Genomic DNA, 14,313 nt, shown 5'->3' on the forward strand with positions numbered 1-14,313 from the left:
GCCAAGATACTTCTCAGTGCTACCTAGGGACTTCCACTGTGTCCCCAGCCCCTCTGAATCCTAGGCTCTTTCATGTGGAGACCACTAACATGGGGGCAGCTCCCCGAAACTCCCATCATTTTCTCACTTGGACCCTTACCTAGCTCAGCAGACTCTGCAGGAAGAAGCACCTGGGTGTCTTACCTTCATGATAATGACCTCTGTGTCCTGAATTAAACTGCCCTGCAGCATCTAAATATGCATAACCTGGGGTATTCTTCCTTATGAGACCTCCCCTCTACCTCCTTAGTATCCCCGAACACCACCATTCCCAAAGGCCAGCCTCAAAGCCACCTCCTTCATGAAATCTATCACAGGATCTGAGAATAGGCACTGTGCCAAGAGTATGATTAAAATCAGCAGTAAGAAAGGACCTAACAGCCTGGTAAGAACTCTGACAGCCAAGAAGAGTGACATAGGTAATAATGTTGGGATAATTTGTCACTTAGGAAAACAATGTAAAGAACTGATAAGATAAACAGTGTGTCCTGAGAAAGAAACCACTATTCTCTTTCAAGTATAGGAAGGTAGGGCACAGCATCCACCCATAGGCAGGTCTCCAGTAGAAAAAGCAAGACTTGAAATGCCCAGCAGGGGGGCCGGAGAGATAGCATGGAGGTAAGGCTTTTGTCTTGCATGCAGAAGAGCTGCCGGGTGTGACCCAAAAACCAAAAACAAACAAACAAACAAACAAATAAATAATAAAATAAAAAAGAAGTGTCCAGCAGGGGACTCCAGAGCCCCCCACACAGAAGCCAGAAGCTCTTGTGCAGCAGGTTGGCTATTAGGCCAAAAAGATATCTTGCCTCCAGCTCTGCCAAAAGTCTCAGGACTTGCCTCGCTTACTGCCAAGGTCCTGAGATCATGCTTGACTGTGTAAGTGTGCAAACAAGAGTTTCTTTCAACCTTTGAGAAAGGCCTTTGCCCTCTCCTGTGGTTCTGACATGTTCTCATGCTGTGCTGATGCACTAGGGTTGTTAACCCCTGAACGGCATGAGCAATAGCACCGTGGGTAGGGCATTTGTGCCTTGCATGTGGCCAACCCAGATTCAATCCCCTGCATCCCATATGGTCTCCTAAGCCTGTCAGGAGTAATTTCTGAGTGCAAAGCCAGTGGTACCCTGAGTGCCACCAGGTGTAGCCCAGAAACCGAAAACTAAAACAAAAATAAAAACTCTATTTCTTACATCAACCCCTGTCTCTTGACATTGACCTTTCAGGAATAGGCACCCAAACTTTGTGTTCATCGCCAAGAATGATAACATGACTGTCCCTGAGGATAGGCCAGACAGCTGGGGCTCTGGGCTCATAAAAGGCAGAAAGAAGTAAGATTCCAGAGCCTGCATCCACCCAGAGCTCTTGCTCCTCCTATTAGCTCAGTGAGGGAGCAAATGTGAGGCCCAGACAGGCAGGTAAGGGATTCTGGCTGTGGGGAGACAGTCCATGTCTCTACGGCCCAATTACAGAGTCCTTTGAAGAGAGGAGTTGTGGGGCTGGAGAGATAGCATGGAGGTAAGGCCTTTGCCTTTCATGTAGAAGGTCATTGGTTCGAATCCCGGCATTCCATATGGTCCCCCAAGCCTGCCAAGAGTGATTTCTGAGCATGGAGCCAGGAATAACACCTGAGAGCTGCCGGGTGTGACCCAAAACAAGAAGAGAGGAGTTGTGTGGTCAAGGTTTCATGTTTCTCCTCACCAGTGACCCCTCAAACTAGCTATGCTTGAGCTACATCAGAGCTCTGAGTCTGTTAGGAGAAGAATGAATGAAAGAATGAAAGAATGAACAAGCCTTTGCCTTGCCCTCCTCTGAGCCAAACATACACAGAGCCAGTTTTGAGTCACAGGTTCAGACATGCCCCACTTTTGGATGGCTGGGCAGGGCTGAGCCTGGGAGATGGCTGACATGCACCCCTCCTGTCTCTCTCCAGGTGTCTTCAGTGAACCCTCCCTGTTTCCCACCATAGCCTGGGAGCCTCTCCCATCTCTGAGCTTCTGCCTTCCCCTGGAAGTGCTGACTCACGCTATCCTGAGATTGTGCCAACTCCGCCACAATATACTGGCAGGGAGTTGACTCCAATAAAGCCAAGTGCTGTTGGCACCTCCCTGGCTCTGTCCCCAAAGTGTCTCACTGATACGGGCTCAGAAACTCTGTGATGGGGGGGGTGGGGGGGGAGGGAATGGAGCTCAGACCCAAGGTGTCCCACAAGCAAGGCTTGCAGTACCCAACCACTGAGCCCCATCCCAGGCCCCAGAGAGAACTGCAGTGAAAATGAGGACACCAGAGCTCCCCATATGCCTACTCTACAAAAATGCCTCAGTCTCCCCATCAGTAAAATAGGCCTCAGTGGCTGTTTTTGCTCTGAGCTTCCGCCAGCATGGGAAATGGCTGTTCTGCTTTGGGTGTTCGACTCCTAAGGTAGCTGCTATGAGTAACCCACCTTCCCTTCACCTGAGAGGTTATGGGGAAGCTGCACTGTGCATAGTGAGGCCCAACAAACCCCTAAAACATTGCCTGTCACTAGGGGAAATGAGGTATGTAACTTGGCGGCTTTCTCATAGCTATGAGAATAAAAAGAACCCCCAGGGTCTCCAAAATAATACTACCCTGTGCTGTCTCCTTTCTTCTGTCCCTGCTGCCCCCCTGCTTCCTGGCCAACACCCCAGTGCTCCCTGTGCTTACTGGCAGCCTGGTCTTCTTACTCAGGTCAGCGGGTGTGTAAATATTGAGGTAGAGACAGTCTTCAGAGAACTTGAGGGGAATGTTCTCCTTTCGGTTCGTGATCATCTCCGATATCACCTGGCCACTCACGGCATCCTGGGAGCACCTAGACAGGGCGGGACAGGACGGCCTATTGGTTAGCAGAGCCGAGCAAGAGCCCCTCTGGTTAGAGGCTGGATCTGGAGGGGGTGGGCTATAAACAGACTTGTCATGGCTGCCTGAAGACTCTGGAATGGCAGGAGGCTGCCTGCAGTGATTAGAGGGCAGTTAGAGGGAGGTTAGACCAACCAGATCTCCCCTCCCTGGGCCTTCTCAGTGTCCTGACAGCCTGGGATCTTCTGGGAGGCTCCCCTAAACTAGAAGCATAGATGTTGGGGTCCACAAGAGGTCAGGGATGGAACCTACAGGGGAAGTTAGGAAGCCTCAACTAATCATTTGCTGCATGACCTGGTGATCTTTCACCATCTACTCTGGACCCATTTGCCATATCTGATTTGTTTGATTTCTCTAAGGATCTGTAAACCCCACTATCTAAAAATTCCCTATCAGTCCATTTCAGGCAAGCACAGTGAGCTGTTCTTACACAGGCCTTAAAGAGGTCACATCCAGGCCTGAGCCTGGCCAGCGGGCCAGGTACTGCTCCAAGTCTCCTTCATGTGCCCAGTAGTTTAAAGCTCAAGTAGCCAGAAATATCCTTGCTACATTGTTTAGATTTTTTTTAAAGGACCTTGTAAGAAGCTTGTCTGAACTGCAACTTGCCCCAGGAGCAGGCAATACTTGCAGTGTGTTTTGTACTGATCGGGCAGCAAGGGTCCATAACATGCTTTTAGGGGCAGAATCAGAACCATAAATATGACTGCTTGATTTCTGTCCTGGAGAAATGTATTCCAGAGCACTCAGCACAAGGGGCGTAATGGTCACAAAAGAAGAAATTCAAATTTCCAAAGGTAGGAATAAATGCGTATACCCTGAAAAGCAGATATATGTGATTCAAATCAAATATAGTGAGGATAATAATGATGATGATTTTTTACTTAATAATTTTATTTAAACACCTTGATTACAAATATGATTGTAGTTGGGTTTCAGTCATGTAAACAACATCCCCCTTCACCAGTGCAATATTCCCACCACCAATGTCCCAATTCTCCCTCCTTCCCACCCCACCCCCACCTGTACACTAGACAGGTTTTCCACTTCCCTCATTCATACACGTTGTTCTCAATGTAGTTATTTCTCTAACTGCACTCATCACTATTTGTGGTGAGCTTCATGTCATGAGCTGGACCTACCAGTCCTCTTCTCTTTTGTCTCTGGGAATTATTGTAAAAATGTATTTTATTTTTTCTTAAAACCCATAGATGAGTGAGACTATTCTGCGTCTATCTCTCTTCCTCTGACTTATTTCATTAAGCATAATAGATTGCAAAAATGTATTTTATTTTTTCTTAAAACTCATAGATGAGTGAGACTATTTTGCATCTATCTCCCTCTGACTTATTTCACTCAGCATCATAGATTCCATGTATAGGAAAATGTCATGACTTCTTCTCTCCTGACAGCTGCATAATATTCCATTGTGTATATGAATCACAGTTTCTTTAGCCATTCATCTGTCGAAGGGCATCTTGGTTGTTTCCAGAGTCTGGCTATTGTAAATAGTGGTGCAATGAATATCGGTGTGAGGAAGGGATTTTTGTATTATATTTTTGTGTTCCTAGGTTATATCCCTAGGAGTGGTATAGCTGGATCGTATGGGAGCTCAATTTCAGTTTTTGGAGGAATCTCCATAATGATGATGATTCTTATTGTTATTAACAGTTTTCTTGCAATAACTATTATGCATTACTGCAGGACTGATGAATGGGAGGTTTTATATATTCATGGAAAGTGATGGAAAGTGAAGAAAATTTAACACAATGCTCATACTTTTTGACTCAGAAATGTTATACCTTGGAAGTTATCCAAAAATAACATGAATACACATAAAGATTTAGCTATTTTTACCACAATCTTCTTTGTAATATAAAAAGCAACTAAATAAACCCCCCAAATAGGAGATCAAATAAATGACTTACGATGCAATACTCAATATTATATGATTATTAAATATCAGATTGTGACATTTAATAACATAGAATGATGTTTATGACATATTTATAAATGAGAGACGTAGATGTCTAAGTTATCTGTGTGTTGAGATTCTATTTTTAAAGAAGAAAATTATGCAAAAAATGATCAGAAAAACAGTCTAATATACAGTCTATAGTAATAGCAGCTTTCTTTGTTGGTGGAATTCTAAATGATTCTCATTTTCTTTCCTAAGTTTAATAGCTTGTACTTCCTTGCTTCCTTGTAACAAGTCTGCATTACATTTCCAATCAGGGAATAAAGACACTTGTTATTTTAGAGGCTAAACTAAAAGTACAGTGGGTAGGGCTTTTACTTTGCATGACGCTGTCCTGGTTTTGATTTCTGATAATTTATATGGTCCCCTGAGCACCACCAGTAATGATTTCTGAATGCAGATCCAGGAATGACCTCTGAGTACCAGTAGGTGTGGCCCTTTCCAGCCCCCCAATTAACTGTTTTTTTTTTCTTTTAAGAAAAAAAGAGAAAAAAGTAAGGCAATGGATGGATGCAGAGGAGAAGGAGAAGAGGGGAGAAGGGAAAAGAAGAGGAGATGGAGGAGGGTAGGAGAGGATAATGAGTGGGAGATCAGGGGAGAAAGAGAAGAAGAGGACAGGAAGAAGCATCAGGAGGAAGTGCCCTGGAACATCCCAGAATGCCTTGCCAAGATAATGCCAGTCTGCATCTTTCCTTGAAGGTGCCCAGGATGCTTTGCTGAGCAGCTATGAGATTCTTGGCTGAATCAGCAACTGAAGGATATAATCATTACCCTGCTTACAATCAGTCAGCTCAGTCTAGAAATAAAGGACTTTTTCAGTAGACACCCCAAAGCTTTCCCCAGGGCCACCTCCAACAATGGCCAAGTTCAAGAGAAGAATGAATAGAATCAGTCCACAGATACCCTCCCTACTCAACCATTTTCTTTTCAGAACATCAATAACTTTCTAGCACAGCACCTAATAGACTTGTTGTCTGGTTGTGTTTGAAGGTCTTTCTATTCTGGAATCTTTGTTCCAGTCACTAACAGACCCCAGGATCTTGGAACATGCCAGGAACACAAGAAATATTCCAGCCACAGCAAACACAAGTCTCTCAAATGCTGAGAAGGTTCTCGAATGTTTCGAAGCATCTACAATATCTCGAGGGCTCTAGAATAAAGTTGTTAGTCAAGAAGAAGGAACTTGGCCCCTTCCCAGCTCAATTTGAGATAAGAATACTCACTAGAAGATTCAATCCTGACCCACATAGGTGGGTAGGAGGTGGTGTTCCCCAACTTACATAGGTGGGTAGGAGGTGGTGTTCTTCACAAAGTTCCATGGCTCTGCAGGCTGTGGTGTGGTGAACCTCAGAGACCCCAGAGGGGGCTTGGCAAAGGGGACTCCCAGGAAGACAGCTACAGGCTGAACAAAACCTTCCAAATGGACGTACTTCCCCAGAACTTTGCCTTGTGCGGTGTCCACGATAGGTGGTGAAGGTGGGTGACCTGCTGGACATGAAGAGGACATGAGGACATATCAAAGGTGGAAGACCAAAAGGTCTGACATGGATTTTGGGTCTTGTTACTTCTTACGACTGACCTCAAGTGGGTCACCTCAACTCTCTTGGTTGATCACTTTCCTCTTTTATTTTTGATTTATTGCAGGACGGTGATTCTTGTGGGGCTGAAAGTTTGGGGATGCCATTCCTAGTGAGAATTAGCCTGGCTGGTCTAAGGAAGGGCTCACTATGCAGGTCTGACATGATGCATGATACCAGGACCAATTGTGTAGTGCTGGGGGTACCAAGTGGGGGTACATAAAACTGGGCCTTAGAACTAAAGGATTCACTTGTGGAAGGCCCTGTTTGAAGGAGCAAACTGGACTCAAAGGGCATCAGAGTATGGAAAGATGTAGGGAGTGACCTGTACCCCAGTCTTTGGCAACTCTGAGCCATTCTCCATTCAGAGCCTGGGGCCAGGCTGCAGGTCTATAACAGGGTGAGCCTCAGAAGAGGATGAGCTGCTCTCCCACTTGGCCAGTTGCTGGGGTTCAGAAAGTAGCCAGTCCCTGCGATGGGCCAGCAAGAGGCTACAAGAAGCAGGGCAGAGAATGGGACCTTCCTCTGGGAGGCATCATGCAAGGGTCACCTTGGAACTGGGTGCTGCAGTTGAAAGGAGTGAACAAAGGGACACTGATATAGTGAACAGCATTACAAAGCCAAGGAGATACTTCCTAAGGTGGGATTCTGAGGCAGTAGAACACCAGACCTGCCTGAGAAAGAGCCTGATGATATCTGGGGACTCTACAATGAGCATCAGGTCCAGAGGAGCTGTGAAGAACAGGCTAGGGGTGTCTGTCTGGGCTTTCTGTGGCGGCGGCAGCTACTTGAGGTGCAGCTACTTTAGACCTTGTAGTCTAGAATAGGGAGGGAGTGTGAGGCATGAAACTCTTAGAGAAGATTCTTATGGTTGCTCTTATCTGAAGGCTCACAGGGTAGAAGAAATAAGGAAGGGGACAGAGCCCTTTCTGCTGCTCTCAAAAGAGCAGAGCATCCTAGATCCCAGAGCTGGAACACATCTCCCTTAGCTTCCACCACTCTGTGTGTGTCTGCTCCAGACTCCTCCCAGATGTTGTCCATGCCTATCTGGAGCCTTCTCCCATCTGCCCTCTATAGCATCTGCTGTCAACTTCCTGCACTGCAGGAAGGATTCTATTCCCTAGCCTCCTGGATCAAGATCAAATATCCACATCTTCCTCCAAGCCTGAGACAGCACCATAGCCATAGTCTTATGAAAGATGATTCAGTGACAGGGATGCCATATGGGAAATCAATTTACAAAATAGATCTTACGTCTCAAGTTATTAATAGCCAGTCTCTCACTGGGGCCATTGAGGTTGTTTTCCTTGGTCATGGTTGCTGATTATTACAAACATCAAGGTCAACTTCTTTGAAAACATCTATTTCAAGATGTCAATGGGCATGAGGGCTGAGGTGGGAGAAGTCATGGGAGACAACTATTTCCTTTGTGGTTTCCAAATTTGCTGCAATGAAGATAGCTTCTCTGTTGTCACTTAAAGGCACTTTTAGGAAGAAATAGTGTTCGATGACACCTAATTATTACCCAAAACAAAGGTCTACCCCCAGTTTCCTCTTTCCTTTGATATATAAAAGTCCACCTGATCTCTCTGAACCCTCCCCCTGCCAGTTATATTAGAGACTAAATACAGGGATCAGTTTGGCTTGGTGCACTGAGAGAGACCACAAGGCAAGAAGCAAATTGCTTGGGGTTGAAAATTCAGAGTGTTTTATTTTACAAAATAGTATAAATATTTCTCTCCAAGGCATGAGAACTATGGAAGAAAAAAAATGAGCAGACAAGGTTTCTGGGTTCTATTTACATAAGCCATTGGCAGCAGCACAAAGATGTGTGGGTAGGACAATGCCATAGAAAGTGGGTTCCTCCCATCCTCCCAGAAGTCAGGAGGGTGGCAGGGCAGTATTAGCATGTATTTTAATGGAAGACTCGAATCATAGAGGTGGTGGTTGGTGGGAGAGGATGAAAAGAAGATGAGTACAGAAAAGAGGCAGCAGCGATACACTTTTTGCCCAACTCTGGGGCAGAGATCATCATGGGAATCCAAAGAAAAAGAATGAAAAGCATCAAGTAGTCAAAGGAAGTAAATATGGGTCAAGTCCAATAAAAAATCAGACTGGATCAAGGCCTCTCCTTAGGAGCAAGAGGATGGAGTGAGCAAAAGCCATGAAGCTTCCCAGAGTGAGGCCCAATGTGAACACAGCTGTGGGGTTGGCACTACTCTTACTCCCCAAAGTAACCCTAGTCCTAAGATCCCTGGGTCCAGAGCTGTTTTTTTCATGTTGGCAGTTTTTGTAGCCACTGTCTACCAACTGCCTGGGGTTCCCCAGCTACCATGGCCACTTTCTACAAAGGTAAGGAGATGGCTGAGCCAGGCCCTGGAGACCTGGGCTGACATGCACTGTGGGGAAAGCACTTCTGACATGAGCTCATCCCCACAACAGCCCTCCCATTAATCCTCCCCTTAACTATAAAGGAAGGGGAGAAGGCAGGTGGCCAGGGTTAACCCTTGAGGAGGGAAAAAAGGGAAAAGTGACATCATCAACAGTGCCATTGTATATTGAGCACCTACTATGTGCCCATATACACCCCACTCACATCAACCTTCATGAAAGCCTAGCCTGAGAGGAGCTAATGGGCCCATTTTCCAGATGAGAAAATGGAAGATTGGAAGCCTTTCAAATGAAGAACCTGGGATATCCAGGGCTGGGAACGTAGGTCAGTGGTCAAAAGCACATGCTAGGGGACCTGGTTGGAAGCCCAGCATTGTATGGCCCCCTGAGCACTGCCAGATGTGGACCTGGTGTTGAATCTGGATGAGAGGTGACTTTTGATTTTGGGGTGTAGCCTTTTAACTTTAGATTTCAGTGTGTAACTTTTGAAGAAAGACTAGACCCAAGGAGACCGTTGATTCCTAAGATCAGGCTGTAAATCACAAAGGACATTCCAAGGAATGCAAGGACATCTTATTTTCCACCAGACACCTTGAAGAGAGGGGAAACCAACTAATCATTTTACATTTCAACAGGGGAACACCTCACCTCGACCCTCAAGGAAAAGATCCCCACAGAGGACAGATGGTCCTTGAAGATTAGGGAGGAATAATTGCAAACAGTCAATACATAGGTATAGATAGAATAACACATAGGTATAGAATAAGGGTAAAATCTAGTTTGTTGCTATTCTCACTTCTGTCCCTGGCTTGCTTGATATAATGAGCAAGGCTACCTTCCCCTAATTGCTCTGGTCACTACGCTGTCAAGAGATTGGGGGACCGCCTGAAGAGTTTGACAAGTATCTCTGCATACCATCAATCTAGAAGTTGCGAGTAAAATTTTATCATGAAGGAGCTGAACAGACAGGTTCTCCACCCTGTAGATTAGGCAACCACCTGAAGGGTTCAACCTATATCTCTGCATGCCATCAGTCTAGGAGTTGGGGGTAAATGATGTCATGAAGGGACTGAACAGACAGAAAATTGTGCCTTTTCTGTAAAAAAAAAAAAAATCATTGGATGATTCAAACTGTATAAACCTATGAAATGCTTTGACCTGTAAGCTCATTATCATGCTCATTATCATATAAATTCCTTTAAATGTTTGTGAATTGGATTCTCGGGGTCTCACTGCAGACCGAATTCCTGGCTTGCAGTGACACCCCAGGATCCTGGAAAAAGAATAAACCTACGCGTGATTGCATCCTCTAAGGTTTGTGTCTCCTCAATTGAGCAGTGGGCTTTCCTCGGACCTTGAGCATCCCTGATCTGGCCTCCCTGGGCTTGGCATCTCCAACCCGGGACCCCAACCCAGGTCCAGGCCAGTTTTGGTCAGCTTTAATGCTGGTAGCTCCCAGAACCACCGGGTCAAAGTAACTCTGCACTCATGGGCCTGGCTGCCAAATACCACCAGGAGTACCCCCTCTTCACCCCAATCCTAAACATTGTTCAGAAAAAGAAAGAAATGTGTGCCAGTAGCCATGGAGGAACGTTCTTTCCAGATCTGGGTCCTTTCAGACTCTGCCCTGGCTTCTGTTCTTGGCATGCCTGAACAGTAGAAAGAAGAGAAAAACCAGGAGGGGGGGATGGGCAGGTGGAGTTCTGCCTGCCAGAACTTCAGGGCTCAGGTCAAGGGTCCCCTGCTGATATTGAGCAAGTGCAATTCTCCTGAGGTCCTGGACACACCCCCTACATGCACCATAGCCTGATTCTCAGCAGTCTGCCTGCTGACATCCCAGGCCTTGCAGATCCTTGCAAAGGACGATACCCCTGCCGTGCCCCTTCCAGCTGCCCTACAGGGCTGACCAATCCCTAGAGAGGATCCTCATGAAGAGGTCGGATCCTGTGCACCCAACACCTTCCTCGTGAGGTTATCACTGGCTAATAATACTAGTCCTAATCACCCTGGTGGCTCAGGGCCTGAAAAAAGTGGGCAGTGTGCCAACTTAAACCTGCCTAGCAGGTCTTCTCTCTTGCCGGGCCTTCTTCTTCTCAGGGATCCGCAGCCTGGTGCCAAGCCTGGTGGGGTTTTTTGTTTGTTTGTTTTGTTGTTTTTTTTATCAGCGCATTAACATTGGAAAGTGGCTTCTTTATTTATGAAAGCCTTTGGGGGTGCACCTTCCTGCACACAAAACTCAGAAACAGCTCTACCTTTCATCCTCTCTGTAGCCCGATGAGGCTGGAATAGGTACATTAAAGTCAAGTTGCCCAGTTTGTGAACTCCTCTGCTCAGTGCGGGGCTGGCATTCTACCCACCAGCTGACCCCGGAGCTGAGACTTTGAGTCTACTGTTCCAACACCCTGTAGGACTTGGACAGAGCTGGTCTCCTAATTGGAAGGCGATGGGGGGAAACAAAAGCTCTGCTGGGTGTAAAGAGATGGGCTCTCCCCCATCTAAGCTGGCAAACAGCCACATGGATGGGAGCTCTGCTGAGTCTCCAGGCCAAAGTCCCCAGCCAAGACCAGTGCTTTATACCTTTGCTGTCCACAAAAATCTCCCTCGAACCGAGTCCAGGACAAAAAGTTCTCAAGTGGTCTCCACCCCCTACGAACTTACCCCAAGTCGTGCAAAGGGACGCAGAGACGAGAGTCAGAGCGAAGAGCCACATGGTGGAAGGACAGCAGCGCTCGCTTGCAGTTCTTTGCTTGGCAGGGCGCGAGTGTAAAGCCCCAGAGTGGTCCCGCCCCAGCTCCACGCCCACTGCACCCCGGCCCCCTCCGGGCCCCCGCCCTCCTGCAGCTCCTGCCCCAGCACTAGAGAAACTTTTCCAAAGCAGGCTCAGGGGGTCGGTAGGGCGCTCCCAGCCACACCCACCCGGAGTTTGCCCTCTTTTATCTGAACTGCACGGGTTGGGCTCCACCAAACAATCTCTTATATAAAGGGTTTCTGGCCTGTAACCTTAGCGCCCTGGGCGCATCCCAAAGGCTGGCACCAGGCCACAGATGTCCTACACAAGGGAGCTTTGATCTGGGGTGTGCAGAACTAGCTAGAAAAGGTTTATAGCAACTCCCAGCCCTTCTGTTTCTCAAGTAAGGAATTTAGGGCAAATGTCTCCATTTCCCGAGGTTTCTATTTCATGGGCATCTATGCCCTGGAGTTTGGAATAATCTTACTTTTCAACCAGTTCCTCTTCCAATGAGGATGGGGTGCCACCCACTGCAGACCTGATGGTTAGATACTTGGTACTGCAGTGAGGTGCTGGGGGTAAGGTGGGGACATCATAAAGAGCTCAAACAGAAGCTTGATAAGTGCCAGGTCTATGCTCTCATTGTTTGAGCAATGAACCACAGTCCCTCCTAATACCTGAATTAATCTTGCAATATTAATGAACTACAGTCCCTCCTAATACCTGAATTAATCTTGCAATATTCCTACCAAGTAATCCAACCTCTTGTTGCACACCTTCAAAGACAGGGAACTCACCATGTCTCTAGCAGGGACCTCAAACAGAAGGTTCTTAGCCTGTAGGAACCCATCTTTCCCTAATTCTGACTCTAAACAACCCATCTTTTCTTTCTTCCTACATTACTTCCTTCCTTCCTACCTTCTTTCCTTCTCTCCATTTTCCTTTCCTCCCACCTTTCTTTTCTCCTTTCTTCCCTCCTTCATTTCCCGCTTTCTTTTGTTCCTTCTTCCTTTCTCCTTTCCTCCCTTCTTCCTACCTTCTTTCCTTCTCTCCATTTTCCTTTCCTCCCACCTTTCTTTTCTCCTTTCTTCCCTCCTTCATTTCCCGCTTTCTTTTGTTCCTTCTTCCTTTCTCCTTTCCTCCCTTCTTCCTTTCTCCTTCCTTTCCTTCTTTCCTTCTTCCACCCTCCTACCCTCTTTCCCAGTTCAGGTTCCTACCTGCATCTCTCCTCAAGTCCTTCATACTTTTCATCCTTCCATCTTCCTGTCCTTCCTCCTTCCTTTCTTCTTTCTTTTTTCCCTTTTTTCCTTCCTCCTTATCACTTTTATAGTTCAAGTTCCTACCTGCATCTTTCCTCAAGTCCTTCCTTCCTTCTTTTCTTTCTTCCTTTCTTCTTACTACTTTCTTCCTTCCTTCATTATTCCATTCATTCACTAATTCTCCAGGCACTGACCAAACAACTATGTATTAGGCCTCACTATTAAAAGGTAAATTCAAGGTGAATTTCATCTCCTCAAGGAGCTTGTCCTACAATAAGTAAGATAGGAGACAGAGGAGAAGGCATGGATGCAATTCAATAGCACCTAGAAGACATAAATTGCTCTTGATATACCTACGAGTGGTCCTCAAACTATGGCCCACGGGCCACATATTGCATTTGTATCTGTTTTGTTTCTTCATTGCAAAATAAGATATATGCAGTATGCATAAGAATTCGTTCATAAGTTTTGTTTTTACTATAGTCAGACCCTCCAATGGTCTGAGGGACAGTGAACTGGCCCCCTGTTAAAAAAGTTTGCGGACCTCTAGACAGTCATTATCTGCTTGAACCCAAGGACTGACTTCTTATCAGTTTGGCAGAGTGGGTGGGTACAATACTGGGAACAGGTAACTCAGGAGATCCTCTGTGTTCATTCAGATGTTCACTGTGACAGGGATCAACAGGGTTACAGGCAGAAGGGTGGAAGTGAAGAAAACAAGCCATCCGTAGCTGTACTTTGGGAATAAGAAACCTGGCTGTTTCTCAAAACTGTAAAGACAATACTATTCTATGGCCTTGAAATTCCACTCCTCAGTAAGCAGGCAAGAAAAAAAAATGTGTACAATACAAGAATCTATGCACAAAAACAACATTCTTCATCACAAAGAGTGGAGATATTTCGAATATCCATTAGCTGAAAAAGAACAAACAAATGGTTGTAGGTACATGCTAGCATGCTCTATGGAATGGAATATAATGCTGACTACAGGAGGAGTGAAAATTGCAAGCATGAGGCTAAAAAAAAGAAATCACACACAGAGGACCAGACTGTAAGGTTCTACCCTAGAAAATGTCCAGAATACACAAGAGGAAAGTACATTTGTGGCTGTTAGGGACTAGAAGAGGGGAGAAGAAGGGGAGACTGCTTGCTCATGGGTTAGGGGCTCTTTGGGGGCAGAGGCAAGCATCCTGGGATTAGGTAAGTACACAGCTTTATGACTATCTTGAAAACCACTGAAGCTCCCACTTGCAAAAGGTGAATGTTACGGTACATGAATTTGAGTTGTGTTAAAAAAAAAATTTTAATGCACTCATGTAGAAAGTATTTTGGAACTTGGTGACATGTCTAGAAAGTATTATTACAAGGGTTGCTTCCTGCTTTCTTTCTTCTTTCTTTCTTTTTTCTTTCTTTCTTTCTTTCTTTCTTTCTTTTTCTTTCTTCTTTCTTTTTTCTATTTGCTTTTTTTCTTCC

The 14,313-nt window shown here is 45.9% G+C and overlaps 1 protein-coding gene across 1 annotated transcript in view; it reads right to left on the minus strand.

Moving 5' to 3' along the window:
- CES1 (carboxylesterase 1) overlaps window positions 1-11,613 on the minus strand; it is a 29,047-nt gene extending 17,434 nt beyond the window's left edge. The window contains exons 1-3 of the mRNA XM_049786110.1: window positions 11,512-11,613; window positions 6,166-6,370; window positions 2,719-2,863 (exon numbers count right to left, since the gene is read on the minus strand). Of these exons, the coding sequence (XP_049642067.1) occupies window positions 2,719-2,863; window positions 6,166-6,370; window positions 11,512-11,563 (402 nt within the window). The 5' untranslated portion in view covers window positions 11,564-11,613. The remainder of the gene's footprint in view (window positions 1-2,718; window positions 2,864-6,165; window positions 6,371-11,511) is intronic.
- Between the last annotated feature and the right edge of the window lie 2,700 nt (window positions 11,614-14,313).

This window comes from Suncus etruscus, chromosome 14 (assembly GCF_024139225.1).
Source record: "Suncus etruscus isolate mSunEtr1 chromosome 14, mSunEtr1.pri.cur, whole genome shotgun sequence".
Classification (NCBI taxonomy): domain Eukaryota; kingdom Metazoa; phylum Chordata; class Mammalia; order Eulipotyphla; family Soricidae; genus Suncus; species Suncus etruscus.